Below are 23,855 nucleotides of genomic sequence, written 5' to 3'. Positions count from 1 at the left end.
GGTCTTTGTTTCAAGCAGATATTCCCACCACCCCACATGCTGTTCATTACTGGTCTGGTATTGTAAACCATTTGAAGTGGGTCGATGTATGGAACTCGCCTCATAGATAGGCTACCTGTTAACAAAGTGAGAGGAGTCTCATATAAATAAATAAATAAATAAATAAATAGATATTACCCTGCTAAGCAGTACTTGCTAAAATAAAATAAAAATTAGATGTAAACTATTTTCTGAGTCTGAACCTGAAACTGTGATACACCGGTTCTGGAACTGTCACACTACTGTCACCTTCTGGGAAGAAGTGATCCATTTCATCTAAAAGAAGATTGATTGTGATTTCTGTTTAACTTGGGACAATGTGCTGTTCGAAATCCATGACATAACTAGCAGAAAAAAGAAAGAACTTTATACTATTCATCTAATAATACTCTTAAGGAAATACCACATTCTGAAATCTAAAGTTACTCATACTTCATTTCTGGCATTTCAAATGGAATCTGAAACGGTAAATTTATACACCCTATGTATTTGCGTGAATACTCCCCTTGGCTCTTGTTTATTTGTTTTAAAGTATGTTAATAAACACATTTACACGTTTTATATAGTTTTTTGTGAAGTCCTGCAGTGGTAAACACATAATTACACTGCTGTTTTTTTTTTTATGCCAGTGTATATTTGTTATCGTCGAAAAGCACGCCGCTGGACAGTATCTTAAAGTTTATTTGTCTAGTAATTTTACAGAATTTATTTTGGCAGGAAAAACATGAGAACTACATCGCAAGGGCCGCTGGGTAAACTTCCGTTTGCTAACAAAGCTAGGCTATTTTTTTTCTGCTGGGTTCTAACATTCATCTTGGTTTAACAACGTATAATTTATAAACACAAAAACTAATCGTATATCTGACCTGCTATCCCCGGTTAAATAATATTACATATTAAACTGCAATGGATTTCAAAATAAAAGTGAAACCCTGGATAGCGTAACTACATCTCCCATGATGCAACTCAACGGAAGGGTCCTGTCCCAAATTTAAACGGCTAATTCACTACTCGAGGTTTAGGGCCGTTAAAAACGCTTTTTGGCTCACATATCCCGCTTCATCGAGGATTTGTTGGTTTCGAGCGGCTGTTTGTAGTCGCAGAATCGATGAGAGTGATTTTTGAGGTCGGAAAGTCGCGTTTTAGCACGACTTCTTTGTATCTTTTTTAGTTAGCATTACCATGTAAACTCGGCGAAGTGTTTGCTAACAGAGCTCGGGCTGCTAATGCCGTGTGAGGATTTTTATTACGATGTCTTCCGGATCTATTCAAACATGAATTAACTTTTTTTTTTTTCATTCTACGTTTATAAATTTAGGGAGAAAAAAAAATATTTTTTATATATATTTATATATAATATAAAAAAGCAAATCCGGGTTAGCGTCATCATGACCCTCGCTCCGAAGGAACTGTCCAACCTGCTGAGCATCATCTCGGACGAGGCCTGCTCCAACACCTTCGAGACCCTCTCCACCCACTTCCACCACTACTTCGGCAAAGCGGAGCACTTCAGGGTGGGTTCGGTGCTCGTCATGCTCCTCCAGCAGCCCGACCTGCTGCCCAGCTCCCCGCAGCGCCTCACCGCCCTCTACCTGCTCTGGGAGATGTACCGGACCGAGCCCCTGGCCGCCAACCCCTTCGCGGCCGTCTTCGCCCACCTGCTGAACCCGGCGCCGGGAGAGGAGCAGGAGAAGGTGCTGTCAGGTGAGGCATCCGGCGGGGAGAAAGATGCAGATAACCCACACCAAGGCTGCTTTACAGGGAGAGGACCTGGTTCTAAAATACCAGGGTTCTGGTCCCGGTGCTGCTTCGTCCTCTCTTTCGCGTCTATTAAGGGTAAAATCCAAAGATGAGCTCCAAATTATGACTGGGTTGTTCTCCTGGAGGACATTTCTGTCCCAGTTTTAGTGGTGGACTGTTTTGGGAGGATGGCTCAGACGCTGAAAACAAAGATCTGGGTTTGTTTTGTTTTTTCCTGGGCTTCTCCTGAGGATGACCGTTGCTTACCCAAGACGAGGAAGAGTTCATCCCTCCCTCGTTCATAGCGATCAGTCTGTTGGTTCAGGGATTTCAGCCGATCCCTGGCCGCTTTCTGCTGTTCAGGATATGACATCACTTACAGGAAGTTAGCTGATCACTTTGGGGATCTAATAAGAAGTCATTTTCATTATGAAGTCAGTTTTGGCTGACAGTCTGTGTCTGATCACCGTGTGGACTGGCCTAAAATAAACGTTTCACTTCCCTCCTACTTTGTCCGTTCTGTCTCCAGGTTTCTTGCCGCCCATCACCCAGCCCGAGAAGTTCTTCCTGTCGCAGCTGATGCTGGCGCCGCCCAGAGATCTGTTCAAGAAGACGCCGCGGCAGGTGTCCTGCATGGACATCAGCAACATGCCCCAGTCCATCGACATCAGCGGCCTGCAGCTGGCGTTGGCCGGTCAGTGGGGCGCGCCCGCGGCGAGCGCCCGGCGTGGAGCGCCGGGCCGGAGGTGACGTGATCAGCGAGGAGCACTGACTCCGTTCTCCCTCTCTTTGCAGAGCGCCAGTCAGAGCTGCCCACGCAGAGCAAAGCCAGCTTCCCCAGCATCCTGAACGACCCCGATCCGGACTCCTCAAACTCCGGCTTCGACAGCTCCGTGGCCAATCAGATCATAGAGTCTTTGGTGACGGGGCCGCGCCCGCCGCTGGAGAGTAAGTGTCTGGGACGGCCGCGTCCTGCGCTGGTTCCTGCGGCGTCCGCGCGGTGAATTCACCGAGGGTAATCGGGTGTTTTCTGCTCAGGCCACTTCCGGCCGGAGATCATCCGGCCTCCGCCCCCGCTCCACGTGTGCGAGGACGAGCTGGCGTGGCTGAACCCCACCGAGCCGGACCACAGCATCCAGTGGGACCGCTCCATGTGTGTGAAGAACAGCACGGGCGTGGAGATCAAGCGCATCATGTCCAAGGCCTTTAAGAGTCCGCTGTCCGCCCAGCAGCAGTCCCAGGTGGGTTTAGTCTCCACAGGACGACACATAGAAACTACCGGTTCTTACTAACAAGTAGCTGCTAACGTCCTATTATTTAAAATTATGAATCTTAAGTGTATTTTTTCTTGTCTTGATTGTGGATGACAAATGATTTGTCTTTTTTTTATCTTGGTTTTATTTGTCTGATGTAGTGATAGAAACGCTCCGATCAGATTTATTGCTTTTTTTCCCCGATTTCTGTTCTAAAATCCTGGACATTTTAGCACATCCCAGGCTGAACAATTAATCGCATTTTCAATATAATCGTGATTTATAAAAACGCAATTTCCAAAATCGCAGAGGTCTGCAATTTTTGGCTATGTAACAATTAGGGAATTAGACGCGTCCATTAGGTGTCGGTAAAATGTTTAAAGTGGGTTTTCCTCCACATGGAAGGGAAGACAGTTGCAGAAGTGAGATAATCTAATTTTATTACTTGTTTTAGAGTTTATATAATCATGCATAGCATTAAGTACAGGTCAATCAGTTTAATACATAGACTTGCTTGTTGGTTGCACTTTATGTTCAACAAGGATTGATGTCCAAATCAATTAAAAGCTGTTCTCTTGAATAATATTCTGATTAATAGAAACATTAAAAGTTCTTGTTTTAAATAGTCCTTGTTTGCAAACATCTTTATTTAGACGCCATTTTTGTTGCTTGTGGTTAATGCGGAGAAAAGTCAAAATTGCAATTTTGGTTGAAATATATCGTAGTCAGAATGAGATAATTTAGAGTTTAGATGCTGTGGGTCTTTTAGCAACTAATCCGCACAGCGAGGAAACAAAGTGATTTGTTGTTTGTATATATTTAAAAAGTCATGAAAAATCAAACTGGGGAAAAAAAGACGCATTAAATCGCAATATTTAGAAAAAAAAATCGCAATTAGATTATTTTCCAAAATCGTTCAGCCCTAGTTGTAAAGCCAGCTTACATAGGATGACGTCCATCATTGCAGCTAGCTTGGAGCAGTGGTGTCTGTGTGTTTCCTGGAGGCTGTGGAGTTTCAGTGGATCGCTCTTCCGTCTGCCTGCAGCTGCTGGCCGAGCTGGAGAAGGACCCCAAGCTGGTGTACCACATCGGCTTGTCTCCGGCCAAGCTGCCCGACCTGGTGGAGAACAACCCGCTGGTGGCCATCGAGATGCTGCTGAAGCTGATGCAGAGCAGCCAGATCACCGAGTATTTCTCAGTGCTGGTGAACATGGACATGTCGCTGCACTCCATGGAGGTGGTCAACAGGTGAGACGTAGTCAGGAAGCAGGGCTGGGGCGGGGCGAGCGGAGAGATGCCTTGGGATGCGGAGCTCAGCGGTCTGAGAAGCTGGCGCTGCTCTCGTTCGCTGGGAGATTTTTACAGAAAACGCAGAACAACAACACACAAAGTTTCCCAGAACAGGAGAAAATGGGCCGTGGTTCTGAAAGCTGACTGTGGAAAACCTGGATGACCAGGAGCTGACAGCATCACAGCCACCTGACCAGCTGAATCTAGTCCTGGGCGTCTATTCTTGTGTAAATAAGTTTTTAAGTCCTTTTTTTAAATGTCTGCAGCTATGGTTCAACTTTCAGTGGTGAATGGACTGAACTTCTAAAGGGCTTTTCCACTCAAAGAGCCACATTCACCCATTCATGCTCACGTTCACTCTCCCATACGCAGCACGCTGGGCCACTAGGGCTTAAGTGCCTTGCCCAGGGACGCATCAACATGTGACAAGTGGAAACTGGTCTGGGTTGCAAATATGTAAATTCTGCAGTAATTAAATAATGTAGACAGTGGCCTTTACTGGGTTGGTGTGATCTCTTTTTCTTTAGAAAGTGTGTTGGTGTGCACTGTTCAGGGGTTTAGTTGCTTTAATCTACAATTACAGTGAGCATTTAATGACTCCTTTAGATGGACCTGTCTCCTAATGTCTCCTAATGTCTCCTAATGTCTCCTAATGTCTCCCACACGGCCCAGCCACGCTCCCTCCAGCCTCTAGATCACTGCTGGACAACTCATCCCTACATTGGGCCTCTTTGGCCTCATCAAGTCATTAAAAGGGCCACTTGCATGTGCCTAGATGATACTTTTGATTTCATAATTTCAGTTCACATAAAATACATAACAACATAAAAGTAGCACCCTTAGACCCAGTTTATTCAGATTATCTGCAATAAAAAGTTGATATTAGGGTGAGTTACACTTTAAACTGATCATTCTCCATCACTTTTTCTTCTTTTGGACATTTCTGGGTTGTTTTAATGTGGTTTGGGAAAACTGACACATCTAGTGGCAAAATACTGTTACTACACAGTTAAAACAATCACTATTCCCTACAGAAGGCACAGTTTATAAGGATATATGTCTCTACTTTATGACACAAAATGCCCTTTTTGGCTCTTGGGGGCCGGATAACTTGCCTCGGCGGGCCGGATTCGGCCCACGGGCCTTAGGTTTGACACGTGCTCTAGATGCTGGCTAACGTTTGAACACTGCTGTTAGCAGGGTTTGCTGTGAGGAGATGAACCTGCAGGATTACTGCATCTAGCCTCTCTAAAGGCGCGGTTCATGTTTCTTCTTCTTCTTCTTCCTCCTGCCTCGCTCAGGTTGACCACAGCCGTGGATCTGCCTCCAGAGTTCATCCACCTCTACATCTCCAACTGCATCTCTACATGCGAGCAAATCAAAGACAAGTACATGCAGGTACGTTATTTTATCAGTCCTGATAATAAGCAGAGGCTCCTGCTGACGTGGCTGTCTACACCTGGGAAGTTTGGGTTGTAGCTCGGCATGATGGGAAAATGCTGCAGAGGTGTGCTTAGTGTCTCTGTGCCAACGTTTCCAGTGCACTGTGGGTAATTTAAGGTTCGTACGTTGCAGAATCGGCTGGTCCGACTGGTCTGCGTCTTCCTGCAGTCGCTGATCCGGAACAAGATCATCAACGTCCAGGACCTGTTCATCGAGGTCCAGGCCTTCTGCATCGAGTTCAGCCGCATCCGTGAGGCGGCGGGTCTCTTCCGCCTGCTGAAGACGCTGGACACGGGAGAAAACCCGTCCGAAGCCAAACCGGCCAAATGAAGAGCCTCGCAGAGACGCTGCGCCGAGAAGCTGGGGAAGCGGCTCCCTGTAAGGAGACGGCTCAGAGAGGGCTGCGCCTCACTGTACCGGGAGTAAATAGTGTAAATATAGATTTTTAAATCAGACATGAAGTCTTCGGACTCCAATCTCGCCATCTGCATCGTTGCCTGTGTTTCCTCTCCTACAAAAGTAAAACATTCAGCTTTTTGTCTCCTGAATTCTTCCCTCTATTGTTTTTCTCACCGACACCGGGGTTCCTGAACTCGTCTCTTACCCAGGCAGAAGGAGCAGATCACAGATCACATGCCCCGTCAACAACCAGCGTCTGATCTAATGGCCGCAGCTCGTAGGCGCTGCCTGATGTGGAGATGAGGCTAAATTTTAATCCAGTCACGCTGATGTCAGACAGGGAGACCAGAATCGCCAGGGACACGGTTCTGCTCCAAGCATGAGCGAGCTGTTTAAGGTCCTACCACAGCAGCTAGGTCAGGTTTGAGTCTGAACTTTGACTAGACCCTCCCATTCTTAGCCGTGGTTGATCCAGTTAGAGGTGGGCGTGTGTTCCTGTAGTTTTTGCACCCTTAGCAGAAAGCGTACTAAAAGCAGAATATTGCCACCTCTCAGATTGTTTCTTGTCATTTTGATGATTATGGCTCACAGATGATGAAAACCCAAAATCCAGTGGCTCAGAAAATTAGAATAGTGTGGAAAGTCTATTATTGGAAACGAATGGTGTCGCACCCTAATCAGCTCAAAGCATCTGCACAGGTTTCCTGAACCTTTAAATGGTCTGGGTCTTTAGGACACCCAGTCATGGGGAAGAGTGGACAGACGTCCAGAAGACGGACGTCTACATCCTGTTCAAGGAGGGGCCGCCTCAGAAGGTCACCACTGAAGAAGCTGGTTCAGAGAATCCAAGCATAACGACAGAACATTGAGTGGAAGGAAGAAGTGTGGTTGGAAAAGGTGCAACAGGAAGAGCTGCAGCCATCAGAGGATTGTCAAGCAAAACCTGTGAAAATAAATAAATAAAAAAACTGGAGGAGCTTCACAAGGAGTGGACCAAGGCTGGAGTCATGTAATGCATGGGGTGGAAGCGTCTTATCTGGGCTAGGGAGAAAAGGAACCCGGGCCTTATTTCTAAAGCTTGGGTACGTGCAAATCGGGGCCTGAATCTTCCATACTTCCCAAGCAAAAGTTGGGATCTATTTATTTTTATTTTTTTTTTAAAAAGGGTAAATCCACGGTCCTCACATCAGCTCTGACCCCGGTGTACACACTTTGGAGACGAGGGGGGGAATTGGCGACGCAGATGATAAAGTGTTGGAGTGCAGCCAAACTGCATCACCATTCCTCTCAGCGGTTCAATTTCACTCCATATCAGACGTTAATCATACATGGACGATCATAAGCGTCCAAAACTGCTGCCGCCGATGACACTTAGCTATACATGAGGACAGATGGATTAAAAAATGCCCAAAAGCCATTTTAAGTCTCACATAAGTCTGTTTTCTACCGTCACGTTCCTCTGGCCAACGGTCACCAGGGTGACCAGATCTCAAATAACCAAACGTGGGACAACAGGTGCTTGTGAGGGACACATAACCAACACTGTATTATTTATTTTAATTTACCACAGATCACACGTTACAGTAATTAGTCGCTGCTTTGCCTGCTACTGCACAGCATTTAGCACAACTTATGAGTTCATAACAGGCATCCTGTAACTTTTTATAGGTTTAATAACTTAAATTTTAGTCCAGTGACTGATGAACTGTGCAGGTCCTGCCTCTCTCCCGTCGACCACTGGAGATGACCACCAGCCACGTTGTTTCAGTTTGTGGGACAGTCCCGCACAAATCGGGACGTCTGGTCACCACATGTGAGCCACAGGTAAACTAAGCAGCTGTGCAGCTATTAGACTGCTGCACACAGTGAGGTACACTGGTGCGTGATGCAGGGGACACCTTGGCACCGGAGGACCTTACAAATGGGAGAATTAGGAAACTGCGTCCAATCGGCTTCCTAAAATGCTTTTTGCAGGGGGCGTTTTTGGTGGGGGGGGATCTTTATCATTGCAGGGGAAACCTCTTATTCCCCCTGTTCTCCCTCTTAGGATGTCGATCTGAACGCACAGCTGTCATCCGACGTTAAAAGCAACAACTAGGTTTACTTTTCAACGAGATATTTGAATGTGGACAGCATCTGTGCTTTTACCTCTGATTTACACATTTGAAAAGCGTCTCTCTGTGAAATAGTTTCACTGCTTTGCTCTCTCACAGTGGTTGTTGTTTCACCATGAAAAGAAAACGCGGTGATCTGTAAAGGAAAACTGTGTGCTAGGGTGCGTACGCATGGTTTTATGATTCAGAATCTTTATGGGAGGCGAGTCGTACGTAAACCTTTACTTTGGATTCTATGCTGTGTTTTAGAAATGAGACCCCAGGACCGTTTCTCAATGGTCCAAACTCCTGTTTTCAGATGAAAGTAAATTCTGCATTTCGTTTGGAAATCAAGGTCCCAGAGGCACAGAATCCACGTTGCTTGAGGTCCAGTGTGAAGTTTGCATGTTGTCGGCTGGTCTTGGTCCGCTGGGTTTTCTGAAGGCCACAGTCAGTGCAGCCGTCTGGCAGGAGATCCTAGAGCTCTTCATGCTTCCTCTGCAGACAAGCTGTATGGAGATGCTGATTTTATTTTCCAGCAGGACTTGGCCCCGCCCACTCTGCCAAAGGTACCAATAGCTGGTTCAAAGACCATGATGTTCCTGTGCTTGACTAGCTAACAAGCTAACAACGTCCCCTGACCTGAACCGCATAGGAAAATCTCTGATAGGAGGAAGATGAGAGACATCAGACCCAAGAAGGCAGATGACCTGAAGGCAGCTATCAGAGGGGCGTCCATTAAACCTTCACAGTGCCACAGGCTGATCGTCTCTATGCCACGGAGCATCGATGCAGGAATTCATGCAAGAGGAGGACCAACCAAGTACTGAGGGCCTAGAAATGGACAAATACTTCTCAGAAGCCTGACATTTGTGCTTAGAACATCCTTTTATGATTGGTCTGATGTGTTATTCTAATGTTCTGAGACACTGAATTTGAGGTTTCCTTACCTGTCAACCATAATCATCAAAGGTATAAGAAATCAAAGCTCGAAATATTTTACTCCAAGTGTAATCAATCTATAAAATAACGGTTTCATTTCTGAAATGACTGGCAAATCATAATGCACTTTTATGCAATATTAAATTATTTAGATGTACCTGTAGTGTGTTATTAATGGTCTCCTTGGCAACTGGGGTCCCAACTTGCTTCAGATGATTACTAATCATAATTCTAGCTTTTCTTAACATCAGCTCTATGAGTTGCCTCTTTATCATCAAGCTCCCCGCTGATGTTGTGTTCCAGCCATGTGCAGCCCTACCATGCTGTTCTTTGATTCAGTGGACTGGTGGGCTCCTGTAATTAATTGTAATCTGGTTTGTAGGAGACAGAACTCTTTCTGTATTTTTATGTCAATTTCTGCTTAATATTTACTTAGTTGATGCAAACGATCGTAAAGATGAGAGGCTGTCCTAACTCGTACAATCAGCAGATCTCTGTAGAATCCTTCTGGACCAGCTCCCGCAAGGTTCTGGTTCTTTACAGCACAATGCGTCACAAATCAAACAACACCGACGTCATAATTTAAAAAAAATCTCTTTATTTGGTTTATACATCTGAGACAAAGCTGTAGTTCAATCAGCTGAGTGAAACGGCACGTTACGTTCCAGAGGAGTGAGCGGGAGGTAAACCCAGTCACAACGAGGCTCCAGGAACCCAAAAATGAGATTTAGTGAAATGACGTGGAAGCAGGAATTCTTCATATTCAAAGAGCTAATATGGCACCTGAAGAGCAGCTGGACCCAGACACAATAAATAATACTGAGTTTTAATTTGAAGCCTCTAATTTATGCCTGAGGCAGCATCGGGGCCGCCAGTCGCCTGTTGCTGATCAGGTACCGGGACCGGTCGGATTACGGGTAGAGCTGCTTTGTTCTGGACGTTCGAGGCAGCGTCTTATAGAGTTGTACAGATGGTTAAAAGAGGACTTTATATCCCTCAGAGAGACAGAAATCATCCAGCTCTCGTCTGAGTTTAAGGCTTGACATTTGTAAAACTACGTGTACCAAAATGTAACAGACTGTCGTTGAAAAGCGCCACAGCCTCCCTGCTTAGAAAGAAAAGAAGAGAAGAGAGCTGCCCCCCCCCCCCCCCCCCCCCCCTCTGCTCTCAGAGTGTGGACGTGTCGGGTCAGGGGTGAAACGCTGCGTCGGGTCTCTAGGCTTTCCTCATGCCGCGCGCCATCAGGCAGGCGAACACCGTCATCACCATCTTGGGCTTGACCTCCACCAGGTCCTCAGGCAGCGCGTACACCCGCGCGCCGATCTTCCTGGCCATGGAGATGGCGTACCTGTTGACACAGTTGGACAGCTCAGGTCAGAGGATGGCGACGGCGGATCTAGAGCGACTCGGCTCTTTAACTGGGTTTGAAAGACGAGACCTGCGGAGGTCAAGTCAGGGTTGGGGCCGAATGTGCGAAAGACAAACTCTGCTCGTACTTTGCGTTGTTGAGCTTCTCCTCCTCTGTCAGGTCTTCGGTCTTCAGCAGGTCGTATCTGATCGATCCGGGCTGGATGGCGTCGATCAGATCCAGGACCGGCATGCTGCTGCTGATAGACATGTCCTGCACAGAAACACACGGCCGTTCTCAGAGCTCATTCAGGTAGGAACCGCTCCGCATCCGTTCAAAGCCCTCTGCTGGGTACCGGTAGCCAATAAGGTATCAGCGTTTGTAGGTCGTTATATTTATTTGAATTGTAGACCTCCTAGCGTGTCCTGGTGTTACCCAGGATGCCACAGTGAGGGAAGAGCGGTTTCGTGGCGTACCTTGAAGCTGGAGATGGTGCCTTTTCCAGCGTTGGTGAGTGTTCCGTTGACCCAGGACACGATGGTGTCATCCACTACTTTCTGTCCGTCACCCAGGTCCTCCAGGATGTTCAGGGTGTACCTGAGGAAGGGACAGGCGGCGTGAGGCTGCTGAAGCAGAACCAGCAGAGGATACAGCGCCGGTAGCACTTCCCCACACCCCTGCTAAAGATGTGGAGACAGCCTTCAAATAACTTCCCCCCCAGAGCGTCACAAACCTTTAATCTGAAAACCTTCATTCAGTGGATCGCATGTTCAAGAGGCACAACTATCAGCCTCCCTGCTGTTAGTCGTTTGTTCCAAAAGGATCTTTGACTATTCCTCTTACAAAGTCTCTCCAGATCATCCAATCCCGGGTCCTCGTTTCTCTTCAGCTCAGCTCACAGCATTCCTACAGGATCTAATTCTGGGGGCCGAGGTGGCCATGGAAGGATTTTACTGATCCTGCTGTGGGTTTTCAGCCGGATTCCTGTTGGAAAACCAGGTTTACCCTTTTCTGACAGAAGCCTACACGATCTGCTGGTGTTTCTTAGTTTATCCTCTTCCCAAAGTCTTTGGAACAGGCCCACATCATCACAGGTCCTCCACTATACTTAGCACTGGGCGGCTTTCCACATGTTCATCTTGGAGCCTCTGTCGCTGAAAAGCTTATAGTTAGAACCCGTTGGCCTCCAGCTAAGGCCTCTAATGCTTGCTATGGAGACCTGGTCAACCCAACAAACACCTCTTTAGTGCAGTTTGCTGATCGTTTTACCTCAGTCACACTCCTCTCTATGAATCATGGGGCGGACTTTCCCTCCACCCAGGACTTTTACAGGTCCCGGGTCAGGAAACTGCGCCACTAACATTTCTGCATCATCCATTACTTTGTAGACATTCCCAGACTCTCTGATCGACCTGGAAAACTACAGCTATTTAAAATAATGCGTCTGTCACGTCAATTTTAAAGGGATTATAGTTTTTTAACTGTGCCCCCAGCAGCGTTGCTGAATTCTCCCTGAATGTGGGATTTGTTTCCCCCACTAAACAATTAGTCACATTAAAGGTTGGATTTGGCTCCATTATCCCACTGCAATGAAAGATAAGTTTACTTTGAGGGTTTTTTCACAGATGTTCACCAGGGGTTCCAACATGAAGCGAGTCAAAGGGAGCACGGATACATCCAAGCTGTGACAATAAGGGCTAGAGCTACTCCAGAGAGATGATGAATATGGAAGCGTTTACTGAGCAGCGTGGAAACAGTCCACTGCTTCCTGGAAGTAGACGGGGTCAGGAGAGAAGAGCGGGAGAACAGAAATGAGCACCGCAGAGGGAAGGTTACCTCCTCATCAGCTGCCAGAGCAGAGCGAGGGTGAGGGTTCGGTTTCCTGCGTTCAGGTCCTGACCCGCGATGCCGACCAGGGAGAACTTGGCCTCCTTTTTGCCCAGCTCCACTGCGTAGTTGCAGTTCTCCAGCTGGAAACCAGAACAGCGGACGCGTGATTATGGGTCTAAAGGATCAAGAAAGGAAGAAGAGCCTGAAGGTTCCTGTCGAACCTTCTTCATGTTGCTGCCGAGCTTCGGGTAGGGAGGCTTGTTGACTCTGTCCCAGTCTACTGGTACTTTGATCTTCTCGTATAGCTGGAAGATGACCATGGCGTCATCGATGTCTCTGTAACACACACACACACACACAGGCGCCGTTAGTCTCCATGGCTACCGGCGGTCTACAAGCCGGACATCCAACAGGCTGGGGAGCTTTCATACGCGTAGAGATGGTTGACGCGAGGGTTGACTCCCAGAGAGTTCATCCAGTTCCTGAAGGTTCGCTCCTCCCTGGTCTCCCCTGCAGGGAAAGCCAGCAGACGTTGATCAGCGCTCCACTAAGACGCTCTGAGACACAAGACGGGCATCTCTGGGCCTGAAACTCACCTTCGATGGAGCTCCAGTCGATGTCCTGGTTCTCTGGCTTCTTCAGAGCTGGGTACTTGTTGAACAGATTGGCGACAAAGGCCAAGTTGAGCTTGGGGTTGCCACGGACGACGTCTGCGGGCATGACGAACTGCCTGCAGCCGAGCTTGTCGGCCTCGTCCAACATGCACTCGGCCCTCTTCAGGTCATCCTTCTCCTGCAAGGGGGGAAGGGGGAGGAGTCAGCAAAGCGGACCTCCCTCTAGATCTAAGGTTTCTGATTGGCTGGATGAAGTCTCACCCTGACTCCTGACATGTCGACGACGATGGCAGGAACTCCTTCCTCGTCTCCTTTGGGTGCCACCTGGTTCAGGATGTTGTAGTACGCCTTGGAGTCCTGGAATAACCCGTTTAAAGAGGTTAACCCACCAACGGCTCCAAAGCAGCTTCAGCTTGGCTTGTTTAACATCAAACAAACTGTTTGATTGATCGATCTAAGGAAGCCACCAGCTACCAATCGTGTGCAGTTAATAACCGAAAGGATGAACACGGCCGTGATGACAGCCAAACGTATTCTGTGTCTTACAAAGGCTTTCATGCCTCAACCTTCAGTGTTTTGATTGTGACAGACCAACCCAAAGTAGTGCATGATCTCGAAGTGGGAGGAAGAGGGTGCCATTCAAAAACTCTGATACCCCTAAATAAAATCCTCCTCAACTTTATGCCTTTAAATGTCTTCTAGTCAGTAAATACAGCATCCCAGGCTTTTAACATCTGACAGCCCACTGTTCAACCAATCCTCCTAGAAAGAGCTTGAAGAGCGTCAATCTGAGAAAAAGCCAAGAGGTCCAGGCCACGCTGGAGGAGCTGTAGAGATCCACAGCTCAAGGGGAAGAATCTGTTGACAAGGCAGCTATTAGTCATGCGCTCCAGAAAACCGGCCTTTGAGTGGCCAGAAGATGGCGTTGTTGAACGGAAGCCATATTATTGGCCTATTTGAAGCTTCTCGCTAGTCATGTAGGGGACACAGCAAACGTGTGTAAGAATAGGAAATATCTTGGCCTATGTGCAAAAAGTATGAGCGCTGTCACTGCACATGACCCAGAACGCAGAACACCTGCTGGGGATGAGCTATGCTGTGGGGGCGGCTCTTCTTCAGAGACAGGAAACCAGAACGGAGCTAAGTACAAGACGATCCAGGAGGCTGAAACAGACCTGAGGTCGGGGCGCAGGTTCAACCCCCAACAGGACAAAGGCCTTACACATACAGCCAGAGATACGCTGGAAGATCCATGTGTTAGAATGGCCTAGTCAAAGTCCAGACCCAAATCCAGTTCAGTCTCTTTGGTGAGATTTAACAAGTAATGCTCTAACCAGACTGACCTTTGGGTCTTTGTTTTCTAAGAAGAATGGGCAAAAATCTCAGACTCCAGACTAGACTAGAGGAGTCATACCCGGAACGACTAGCTGGATCTACAAACTGACTCACTGATGCTTAATACAAATCAATGCCACACTTTTCAGATTTTATTTGTAAAAAAAAGTAAAAACCTGAATAAGTCTTCTTTCATTCACCCATGTTGCACTACTTTGTGTTGGTTTATTACACAAAACCCATGGAAGTTTGTTGTTGCAGCATGAAAGCATGAAAAATTGTGTCATAAAGTGTTCCTGTTGCAAGGGGGCGCCTGTGCGCAGAACGCGGACATCTTTGTTGCGCAACACCATATCATCTTCATTAAAGTCAGGGCATTGATCCGCATAGGCCTCGGCGTGGGCTCTCACCTTGATGTCGGAGCTGAAGTTGTTGATCTTTGCGCAGCCGGCCTCCTCCAGGTGGTAGTTGGCCCAACGCAGCAGCAGCTCCTCTGGGGAAAGCTTCATCAGATCCTCCAGACTCTCGCCGTCCCGCAGCAGAGCAATCAGAGCTGCATGCACAAGTTAAAGCATTGGATTTATACAACCTTCCTGAACGGGAAGCACCGGGCCCTTCTGTAAATCTACAGCCTGTCTGGATGCCCTCGCAAAATGGACTCCGAAGCAAGGCAGCCTTAGAATCTGCCCTCGGCTTAAATCCCGGGTCCACATGAACACCCACCTTCATTCCTGCTGAGTTCGATGTCGGCAAACAGCCCGATCTTGATGACCTGCCACAGCAGACCCAGGACCAGGTGCTGCCGGCCCTCCTTCAGGTCCTCAGCCCCGATGTTCACCACGTGGCAGCCGATGGCCGACGCGGAGTTCAGAGCCAGGTTCAGATTCTCCTGTGGGAGCGAAACGCACAACAAGCACATATTCAGCGGTGCCGCCGGCGACCCGGAGTAAAACGAGTGTTCGTTTGTCGTCGGCACTGAAGAGTACTGTAATCACTGGTGTCTGACCTGGATGGTGAAAGGAGTGAGCTTCTTCTTGTTGATGGTCCTCTCATCGATGGTGTCGGGGACGGACAGGTTGATCATCTTACTAGCAGGAGAGAAGCGGCAGATTTTAGGCTGATGAACACAGTCCTCTACCTAACCGTGAGCTAGGAATCCTCCGAGACATCGGAAGCAAATCTGAAGCGTTGAGAAAGCAGAAGGTACCAGAGGACGATTCCATCTCCCATGCCGGTGAACAGGTCGTTGGTGTTGGGATCCATGGGGAGAACATGTTTACAGTCTGGATCCTTCTCCAGAGCTTTGTTGATCCAGTTCACAAAGGCCACCTTCTCCTCCTCTGCAGACAGGAGAGATCGCACATCAGATCCCGGCCGATCCCAGGATCAGATCACAGACCCGCACCGACACACGTCTCACCCACACCTGAGCAGCACATTTCTCCTCTGATGGAGTCAGACTAACTGAGCAGTGACTGGTCGAGTGGTTAGGGTGGTCATTAAACAAGGTAGTGATCAAAACCCTGAGGCCAAATCAGCCCATAAATGCATATCTCTGTCCTCAGACCTATGTCCAAGCTGCCTGTATACTCCAACCTGGTACGGTGATGTAGGAGAAGATGACCCAGTGTGTGGAGCGTTACCTGAGTACGAGTGCTGAGTGCCGGACTGCTCCGAAGTTCCTGCCACGTTACAGATGCCTTCCTTCTTGTTGATGGCCTTCCTGAATGTCTTGGCCACCTCGCTGCTCTTCAGACCATGGACCATCTGAGGGAAGCAGGAAATGGGGAGGGGGAATGAGACCGAGCTCTAGATCTAGATGTGACAGAGCGGTCACCAGCTGGAGTGAGAGCAGAGCTTACTTCAGTGAACTCCTCGAAGGTGAGTCTGTCGCTGGTCTTGGTCAGCTCCTGGACCATCTCTCGGACTTTGTATCCCGGCAGAGCCAGGTTGGCGGCCCTGAAGAGCTCGGTGAGCTCGTCTTTGCTGATGAACCCGTTGCCGTCCACGTCTGACAGGAAGACCAGGAGGATGTCACAGTATGCATTTATCACAACGTTTTACAGTCGGCACTCTACTATTAAAAGTGAAGCAGTTAAAGGGAAAAATGATTTTAGCAGAGGGCCTGGATGCTAACAAACAAAGCAGCGGTTCCTCACTCATCCTTCCTCTATTGAAAGCACAAGAGGAAATGACAGCAACAAGGATGATCCTCCTACCGATTTTGCCAAAAGCTTCTCTGAGTTCCTCCATCTCCTCAGCTGAGATCGGTGGGGCGGTCATGTTGGCGACTGGAATCAGTGGTGGACCCTAAAACTGGCCCCAAGAAGAAACACACAGAACCTTTAATACAAAGAGATGTGGGCGCGGTCCTCCAGGCCCGACCTGCAGAGCAGGTCAGGTGGAGCCGAAGTGATTTTATCTCCTAATTTAGCGTTGTGATGCAAAGCCTTCACACTTCACTTTTGACACTGTGAAACTTCCTCCTACTGCAGCACTTCCTGTGTGAAAAACAACCTCTCTGTGACTGCATATTCAACAAGGTCTGTACGGCAAACACATTGGTTCCTTCTGGACCCAGTTCTCAGTTCTTCTCTAAAAGGCTCACATTAGACAGAACACTTCTTTAAGGTCTATACTTACATCTCCTTTTTATACCGTTTCTACTTTAAAAGCACTGGCCTTCTATGTGCTAGATTTGTTTAGCTCCAGAGTCTGATCAGAAGTAGAACCACTCTGACCGTGCTGCACGAGAATACCTCAAAAATATCTCTGCCTATTAGACAACTCTATTGTTAAAAAACCCCAACTAAAAAAATCATAGTTTTAGAGAAGATTGTCCTCTAACAGAATGAAAGAGGGCAATTTTACAAACTTTGTTCTTGCTTTTATCGTTTAATGCACTCATCCACAGAAGTATAACTAACTCAGAAATATACTGTGCCTGTTCTCTGCTGGGTTGCAGAACCGTGGTTCTTAAGCTGTAAACTGCTTTGAATGGGTTCAGAGAAAATGTTGGGATCAATTTACAAGGGAGATGTGAAGCAAATTAGCTGTAATTTAGACATAAAAACAGTTAAACGATGTTTGTTTCCGAGCTCATTGATCTTCCCCTCGTAGAGATTCTTCTGAAAAAGCCGAGGTCAGCAGGAACCGAAGCAGATGAACCCAGCTAGCTGGTGTCCACTAACCCCGTGTTTCATTAGGCCCCAACCCAACTTAACAATGTTCTGGCAGCAAAGAGGAAGACAGGCAGGATTTGTTCTCATTCTCGGGGACCATGCTACGTATAAGTAGCCATGTAAGCTAGCAGCAGTGTTTGTCTCTGCTTTTATGTATCTAAACTCTACAGAAACACGTTCGTAAAGGCCGGAGTTGATCTTTTTTAATGATTGCATACTAATGGTCAGCTGTGAACAAAGTTATTTATTAAAACATCTGTCACTGTTAAGCACATGGCAGCCATATTGGATTTTGATGTTGGGGAGGGTGGGAAACTTCCTTCTTTCCTACTTGAAGTCTGGATTTCAGGAGGCTTTGTTTCTTTTTCTTAGCTGGAGCTTAGAACTAAAAATTAGTTCAGTTCAGAGAAACAAATATTTTACTGTGAATTGGATCTGATTGAGTTCAGCCTCTTTCTAAGTTTCTGTGAGGGGTCAGAGGTCGTTTCTTTGGTCATCTCTTAGAGCGCAACTCTCACCCTGAGCTTGTCAAACAACATTCCTGCAATGACTTCATCAAATCAGCGTGAAAGACGGGTTTTTTTAACCGTTAGCTTAGCTCCACCAGACTCGTTTTGAATATCGACAGATTTGTGACGGTCCTGGATTCCATTCAGCCCGACAAAGATGCAAATGTCACCGTGAGAGAAAGACACTCAGGCCGACGTGGCGGGGCCCAATCTGCAGCACACACCGGAGCGCCACTGTAATGCTACAGAAAAGTGGAAGTGGAACAGCTGACATTTATTTGCTGCATGATTGTGTTTTATTTTTCGGCCTGGAGCCCAGTGGGGGTTCTAGACCAAATTTATCAGGGCGGGCAGGGTGGGGCCAGAGTTTTTTCACAGGGGCACAAAACATATATATATATATATATATATATATATATATATATATATATATATATATATATGAAGTAAGCCAAAGAGCCAATTGTGGCTCTGGAACTGCCGGTTGCAGATCCCTGATCTTTTCTCAATACAGCGGGAGCTTAACGTGAAACAGCTTAATTTTTTTTTTATATATTTATTATTTTATTATTGGGTAAAAACATAAACAAATAAAATACAACTGATCCAAATGACCAGTCAGTCACGGTATCTTTGTCAGAGTTTATCATCCTAAGGGCCCCTGTTGGGCCCTGTCTAGAACCGCCCCTGCTGGATCCATATCTGCCAGATCGATGCGTGTCTGTGCCTCAGCAAAGATTTTTCTGGCGGCGAGCAGATAAAAAGCATCCGTATGTAAAACATACAAGCGTGAAACGTTTCTAAGTGAAAGGCCATCGTATCTTATCATCCGATGCACAATTACCGATCAAGAAGCTGCTTTTAACGCGAACCTCCCACAGTTCTTTTATTTCTATAAAAAAATATAAAAAAAAATAAAATAAACGAGGAAGAGAGAAGCACCACTGAGTGGGACAGAGGGGGATCACATGACCCGCAGGACATTTTCCATCACGATGATTCACCCTGAACGGCGCTGTGCATTCACAGATCCTTTTTTGGCAGTTTGGATGACATTTTAAACCACAAAAGGGACGCCGTCGAGACCGTTGGCGTTAAGTGATTTGACTTCCTGCGCCTCCGCATTAAGAGACTCTCTGATTTAAAAAAAAAATAGCTTTAGTATTAAAGAATAACTGCATAGTTGAAGGTTTTCTGATGTTTTCCTTCTCAAATAAGGACCACAACCCAAGAATTAACCCGTCTGATGAATGGAACTAACAGCAGCAGCAGAAACTAGACACGCAGGCCGTGAATGCAGCTCTCAGCTACGTTAAAAGACTGGAATGACATGAGGGACTTGGGTTTGCACTTTCTAAACCTTTGTTTTAATCATGAATGCCACATTGATTCCAACTACTCCCACCCACTGAGGACGGAAACCTGTTTTTCAAGGAAGCGTTGGAAAGCTCCACCAGTTTCAGACAGGGCAACCAAAGCCAACCGAGCAGCTGAACTGGTATCCTTCCTAATGGCTTTAATACCACGCGCTAAATGTCACACAGCTACTGTGCTTCTTTTTTTTTTTTTTTTTTTTTTTTCTCAGGGATGAAGGCAGGTTGCGTGATTCACATAAACAGAACTGATTTTAGACCAATAAGAGGAAGTGCTCCCATCTGTTGAAATGATATCCTGTTAGAAAACATCCCTGTCAGAGAGCTTCCCTTTGATTGAATCTATTTCATCTTTCTTTGTGCGTTAAGGGACATGCTGGCCAGATGCTAAGAAGGAAGGGAGACTTAGCTGGAGGGAACTACACTAGACGCGGTGAAAGCCGTCAGGACCTCAAAGATTTGTAGAGCCTGAGTCTGGGCACCAGGCAGAGGTTTGGGCCGCAGGGAGAGCAGAGAAAAGGCTTTTTAAGAAGACGTGCAGCGGCGTGTTTTTGGGGACTTTTGGCTTCACGGCTCTGGGCTCCACAGGCAGCGAAAACGGGGAAGTTGGTTTCTTGCAGCAGACAGATGATCAGAAGCAGAAACGAAACTCGCCTCAGCTAAATTGCAGGCCTGAGCAGTTTAAGCCATTGCTTCTCATCTCTTCTGAAGCGGGAGATCGGTTCTGATCGGGACCGGTCGCTGCTACCCCCCCCCCACACACTGTTTATCTGCTGAGAGAAAAAACAGCCCGGTTGTGTGAGGAGGTCTCTTCAAAGTACGAGCTTGCACTTGTTGCAGTGGTTTTGAAGCTTCCTTCCTGTGTTGCTAAGGATTGTAGTTCTCCTGCACAACAGGCCGGGCCTCCTCTGTCGTCCAGCGGTGCAGTAAACTCTGCCTGTCTCTGTCACCGTCTCGCCTTCGTGTTTGAACAATGTTCATTCGAACAGATTTCTGGCGTCACGACAAGTCCCAAAGCAAAGCTTGTCCAGACGGCCCAGCAGAAGTGAAATGCAACTTTAAGCTTGTGATTTCAGTCAGAGATCGGCCTGCAGTTTGGGCCCAACGCTTCCGGCTGGAGCCTGCATGGACTTCTCCCTCTGCATGCAGCTATTCAAATACAGCCATGTTAGGCTCACGGGTCGCTGTTTGGATGTGTGTGAAAGCAAACTGAGGAGAGATGTCCTCCAAGAGCTGAAATTAAAGGAATCACAAAGGCTAAAGGTTCGTCTAGGGGGCGTGTCCCAGGTTTTGGGTCTGCGGGCTCCTGTCGACACCAGCTGGATGCCCAAACAGTGACGTGTTGCAGAAGGTCAGATTTTGGATCTGTAAGATTAGTTTGGATTTTTACAAAAACCAAGATTTTAATTTCAAATCAGCCGTGTGTTGTTTTTCACTTTGATCATAGACGTGGTGCTTTTCTCCAGAGACAGAAAGGAGGAACGTTTGACTCAAGAAAGAAATCTTGTTGTTTTTTGCCTCAGAAAATGAGCATGATGGGCCATGAAATGATCATAAAACAATGCAGACGTTGTTTGGACGACGAGGCTAAAGTTCAAACATTTACCGTCTTTGCAGAAAATTCTCTGTTTAAACGTGTTTTCATTCACAGGCAACAACAGAAGTCAATGCCACTTAAGGACCAGAGAGGCAGAAAACATCAGAACGTCAGCCTAACAGATCTGGGGGATATTATTTTTCATCTGAACCAGTTATGCGACTGTTTTCAGCGGCGTTTTTTTTGTCTACCTGACATCTATCCTGCCTCAGACCACAGCGAACGCTGCGCTTTATTCCTTTGATCGGTTTCCCGTCCGTCATCTGATGCGTTGATCAAAGCGTCAGATAGAAAAGCAAGCTGACTCCACATTTGACTCTGCGTCTGTTAGGCATCGGATGCAGCCAGCACATTTAAAGCGAACAGCGTTGTTTCCGGCCCGTGTTTCTGCTCTGTGCCAGGCCAGAGCAGCGTGCCTCACACGTGTCACGCATCGCCGCTCGTCTCACGGCGAAGCGGCGGCCTCGAATCGCAAACCCAACGCCGGCAGCCCTGAGCTGAAGTTTCTTCCAGGCCGCGCTGCCTCACAGAGACGTGTGTTGGGTCGTTCTTTTTTTTTTTTTTTTTTCGTTTTTCAGTTGAAGTCAAGTCAACCACAAACTTCCTTCCCTGCAAGCTGCAGTGTTTCGGCTTCTTGTTCCTCTCCCCGTGGGCCTCCCTGTGCCTCCGACTGCCCTGCTCCTCTCATTTAAACATGAGCAGCTTCTAAATCATTCAAGAGAAACGTGCGCGGGGTTTCACGCCAGACAACGGCGCACATGTTTAGTCAAATGCAAAAGCCTTTTTTCGACCATAAAAGCAAAGCAGAACCGTAGTGCAGAAACTCAGGGTGAGGGTCAACGACATAATCATATAATCACAGAGACTCTATACTCTATATTTCCCCCTTTTTGTCCTCGCTGCCGTTCTATTGGAGGCGCTGCTTGCCCGGGCTCCTCTAAACGCGATGCCTTCAGGTGACACCTGCACGGACGGCAGGCCGCCTGACCTCTGGCCAGCTTACCTGAGCGATGCGGCGAGGGAGCTGACGATGGCCTCTGGCAGCGGAGGGCTCGGTTTCCGTTCCTCGGGGCGGTGTGCGTCCGGCTTGCTGTGCTGCTCGACGCTTGACAGGCAGCGCTCTGAATCGGCACAGCCTGAAGGGCCTCGGCTCGTCTATTCAAATCTACGAGGAAGGAAGTGACACGCAACACTTTAGAAACAGGAATCAAAGAGCTTTTGTCTTTATATGGCAATGCAACGCAAGGCTGCGCGCTCAGGTGACCTCCAGCAAAGCGGTGCGGTGGGACTCCGGTGACACCGTGGTTCTATCTGCCTTCCTTTGACTCCGCTTGGGTCCGCAGTCGGAGGGGGGGGTTCAGACGTTTTCGAAGGGCCGTGCAGGGAAATAAGTGGAAACGCATCTAAAACGGACCGCGTCCACTTAGGGAGCAGAAATCTTTGATCGTAAGAAATAAAATTAAATGCCAAACAGGAAGAAAGAAGCATCTGTATGGGGACTTGAGGTTTATTGGGGGTCCTGGAGAAGGAAAAGTGAATCTTTGTCACTCTCTGGTGATTAGATGAATAAAGACACGGTTATAACCATGGCAACAGGGAGGAAGCAGAGGTACCCAGTAATTGAAGAGAGGTAAAGAGCCAAACCTGGCTGGAAGAGGAGGATCTGCCGGAGGCTGGAAGTAAAACAGATTTACCCGCTGCTTTACATACCGGGTCTTCCAAAGTATTCACGCCCACTGAACCGTTTCATGTTCTGCCAACGTCAATGTGTTTCTGGAGTTCTTACGTGATGAGGTGCGTAATCGCATTGGTTTTTCAATTATTATTAGGCTTCGTTTTGTTTTTTACAAACCGAAATCTTAAAATATAGGTTTCTGATTTGCATGCCGCCCCCTTTCCCCCCCGATACCTTTAAATAAAACCCAGAGCAGCCAGTTGCCGTCGCCTAAATAGTAAACGGAGCCCGTCCGTGGGCAGTTTCATCTCAGGAGAAAGGCAGAAGTTCTGTGGAGACACTGGAGGTGTCAACAAGGGTGAGCACACAGCCTCAAGGAGCACGGCGGGCGGTTCAGGCACGACGCTGGAGAGAAGTCTAAAGAGTAGAGGACAAGATCTCTGAGCTCTGTTCAGTCCTGGTCACGCCACCCTGGAGACACAGAGAACATGTGGAACAAGGCGCTCTGGTTACATGAGACCTAAAACTGATGCCGTCCATCACCCCGAATGCATCATCCATCCCCAAAGGCGAGGCACGGTAGCGGCAGCATCATTCTGTGGGCACGCCTTCATCTACCAGGGACAGGGAAGCTGGTCACAGCTGCTGGAGGCCGCAGATTGAGAGGGAGCTTTACCGTTCAGCAGGACAGCAGCCCTGGGCTACAGCGCCAGGGTTTGGGTCAAAGCATCCTGATCTGTTGGAGCGGTCCAGTCAAAGTACAACGGATGTTCTCCATCAAATCTAACAGAACCCGAGCGTTTTTACAAGAAGCAGCAGGGAGAAATGTTTGTTTCTAGATGTCCAGACACGATGAACAGCTGGTGTGGACATACGTCAGACGCCCGCAGGCCGAGCTGCTCCGGGTTCTGTTTGTTAAAAAAAAGAAAAGCATTCATCATTTATCTTTCCTTTCAGAATCAAAATCAGAATCAGACATACTTTAATAATCCCAGAGGGAAATTACTTTTGTTACATGCTCCAGAATACACACATTTTTATATATATATTTACAACATTCCGCACAAGGTAATATGATATATACATTTGAATGATGAGCTACTTAGCGTAGGTCTGTGACATTAAAGCCCGGTACTGGGAGAGGTTTCAACATGGAGAAAAGAGCAGCTTTGCAAATGGCTCTTTGTACTCTT

General features: G+C 47.4%; 2 protein-coding genes across 2 annotated transcripts; one reads left to right on the top strand and one right to left on the bottom strand.

The window, feature by feature from the left end:
- The first annotated feature begins 995 nt into the window (after nucleotides 1-995).
- Nucleotides 996-6,313, top strand: cnot11 (CCR4-NOT transcription complex, subunit 11). The gene is made up of 7 exons (XM_012882782.3): nucleotides 996-1,743; nucleotides 2,309-2,473; nucleotides 2,575-2,727; nucleotides 2,818-3,020; nucleotides 4,078-4,280; nucleotides 5,624-5,720; nucleotides 5,898-6,313. Exons 1-7 carry the CDS (start codon nucleotides 1,428-1,430, stop codon nucleotides 6,093-6,095), a joined length of 1,335 nt encoding a protein of 444 aa, XP_012738236.2. The 5' UTR covers nucleotides 996-1,427; the 3' UTR covers nucleotides 6,096-6,313.
- A 3,464-nt stretch (nucleotides 6,314-9,777) lies between these two features.
- lcp1 (lymphocyte cytosolic protein 1 (L-plastin)) lies at nucleotides 9,778-22,176 on the bottom strand. Its single transcript, XM_012882766.3, has 16 exons — nucleotides 21,991-22,176; nucleotides 16,546-16,642; nucleotides 16,189-16,337; nucleotides 15,970-16,093; nucleotides 15,534-15,666; nucleotides 15,333-15,414; nucleotides 15,050-15,215; nucleotides 14,737-14,879; nucleotides 13,253-13,348; nucleotides 12,974-13,169; nucleotides 12,809-12,887; nucleotides 12,599-12,713; nucleotides 12,384-12,517; nucleotides 11,024-11,144; nucleotides 10,696-10,820; nucleotides 9,778-10,547 (listed from the first exon to the last, which is right to left on the bottom strand). Exons 2-16 carry the CDS (start codon nucleotides 16,607-16,609, stop codon nucleotides 10,415-10,417), a joined length of 1,860 nt encoding a protein of 619 aa, XP_012738220.1. The 5' UTR covers nucleotides 16,610-16,642; nucleotides 21,991-22,176; the 3' UTR covers nucleotides 9,778-10,414.
- Nucleotides 22,177-23,855: the final 1,679 nt, after the last annotated feature.

Source organism: Fundulus heteroclitus, chromosome 7 (assembly GCF_011125445.2).
Source record: "Fundulus heteroclitus isolate FHET01 chromosome 7, MU-UCD_Fhet_4.1, whole genome shotgun sequence".
NCBI classification, from domain to species: domain Eukaryota; kingdom Metazoa; phylum Chordata; class Actinopteri; order Cyprinodontiformes; family Fundulidae; genus Fundulus; species Fundulus heteroclitus.
This window is presented reverse-complemented; position numbering and strand designations above follow the sequence as displayed.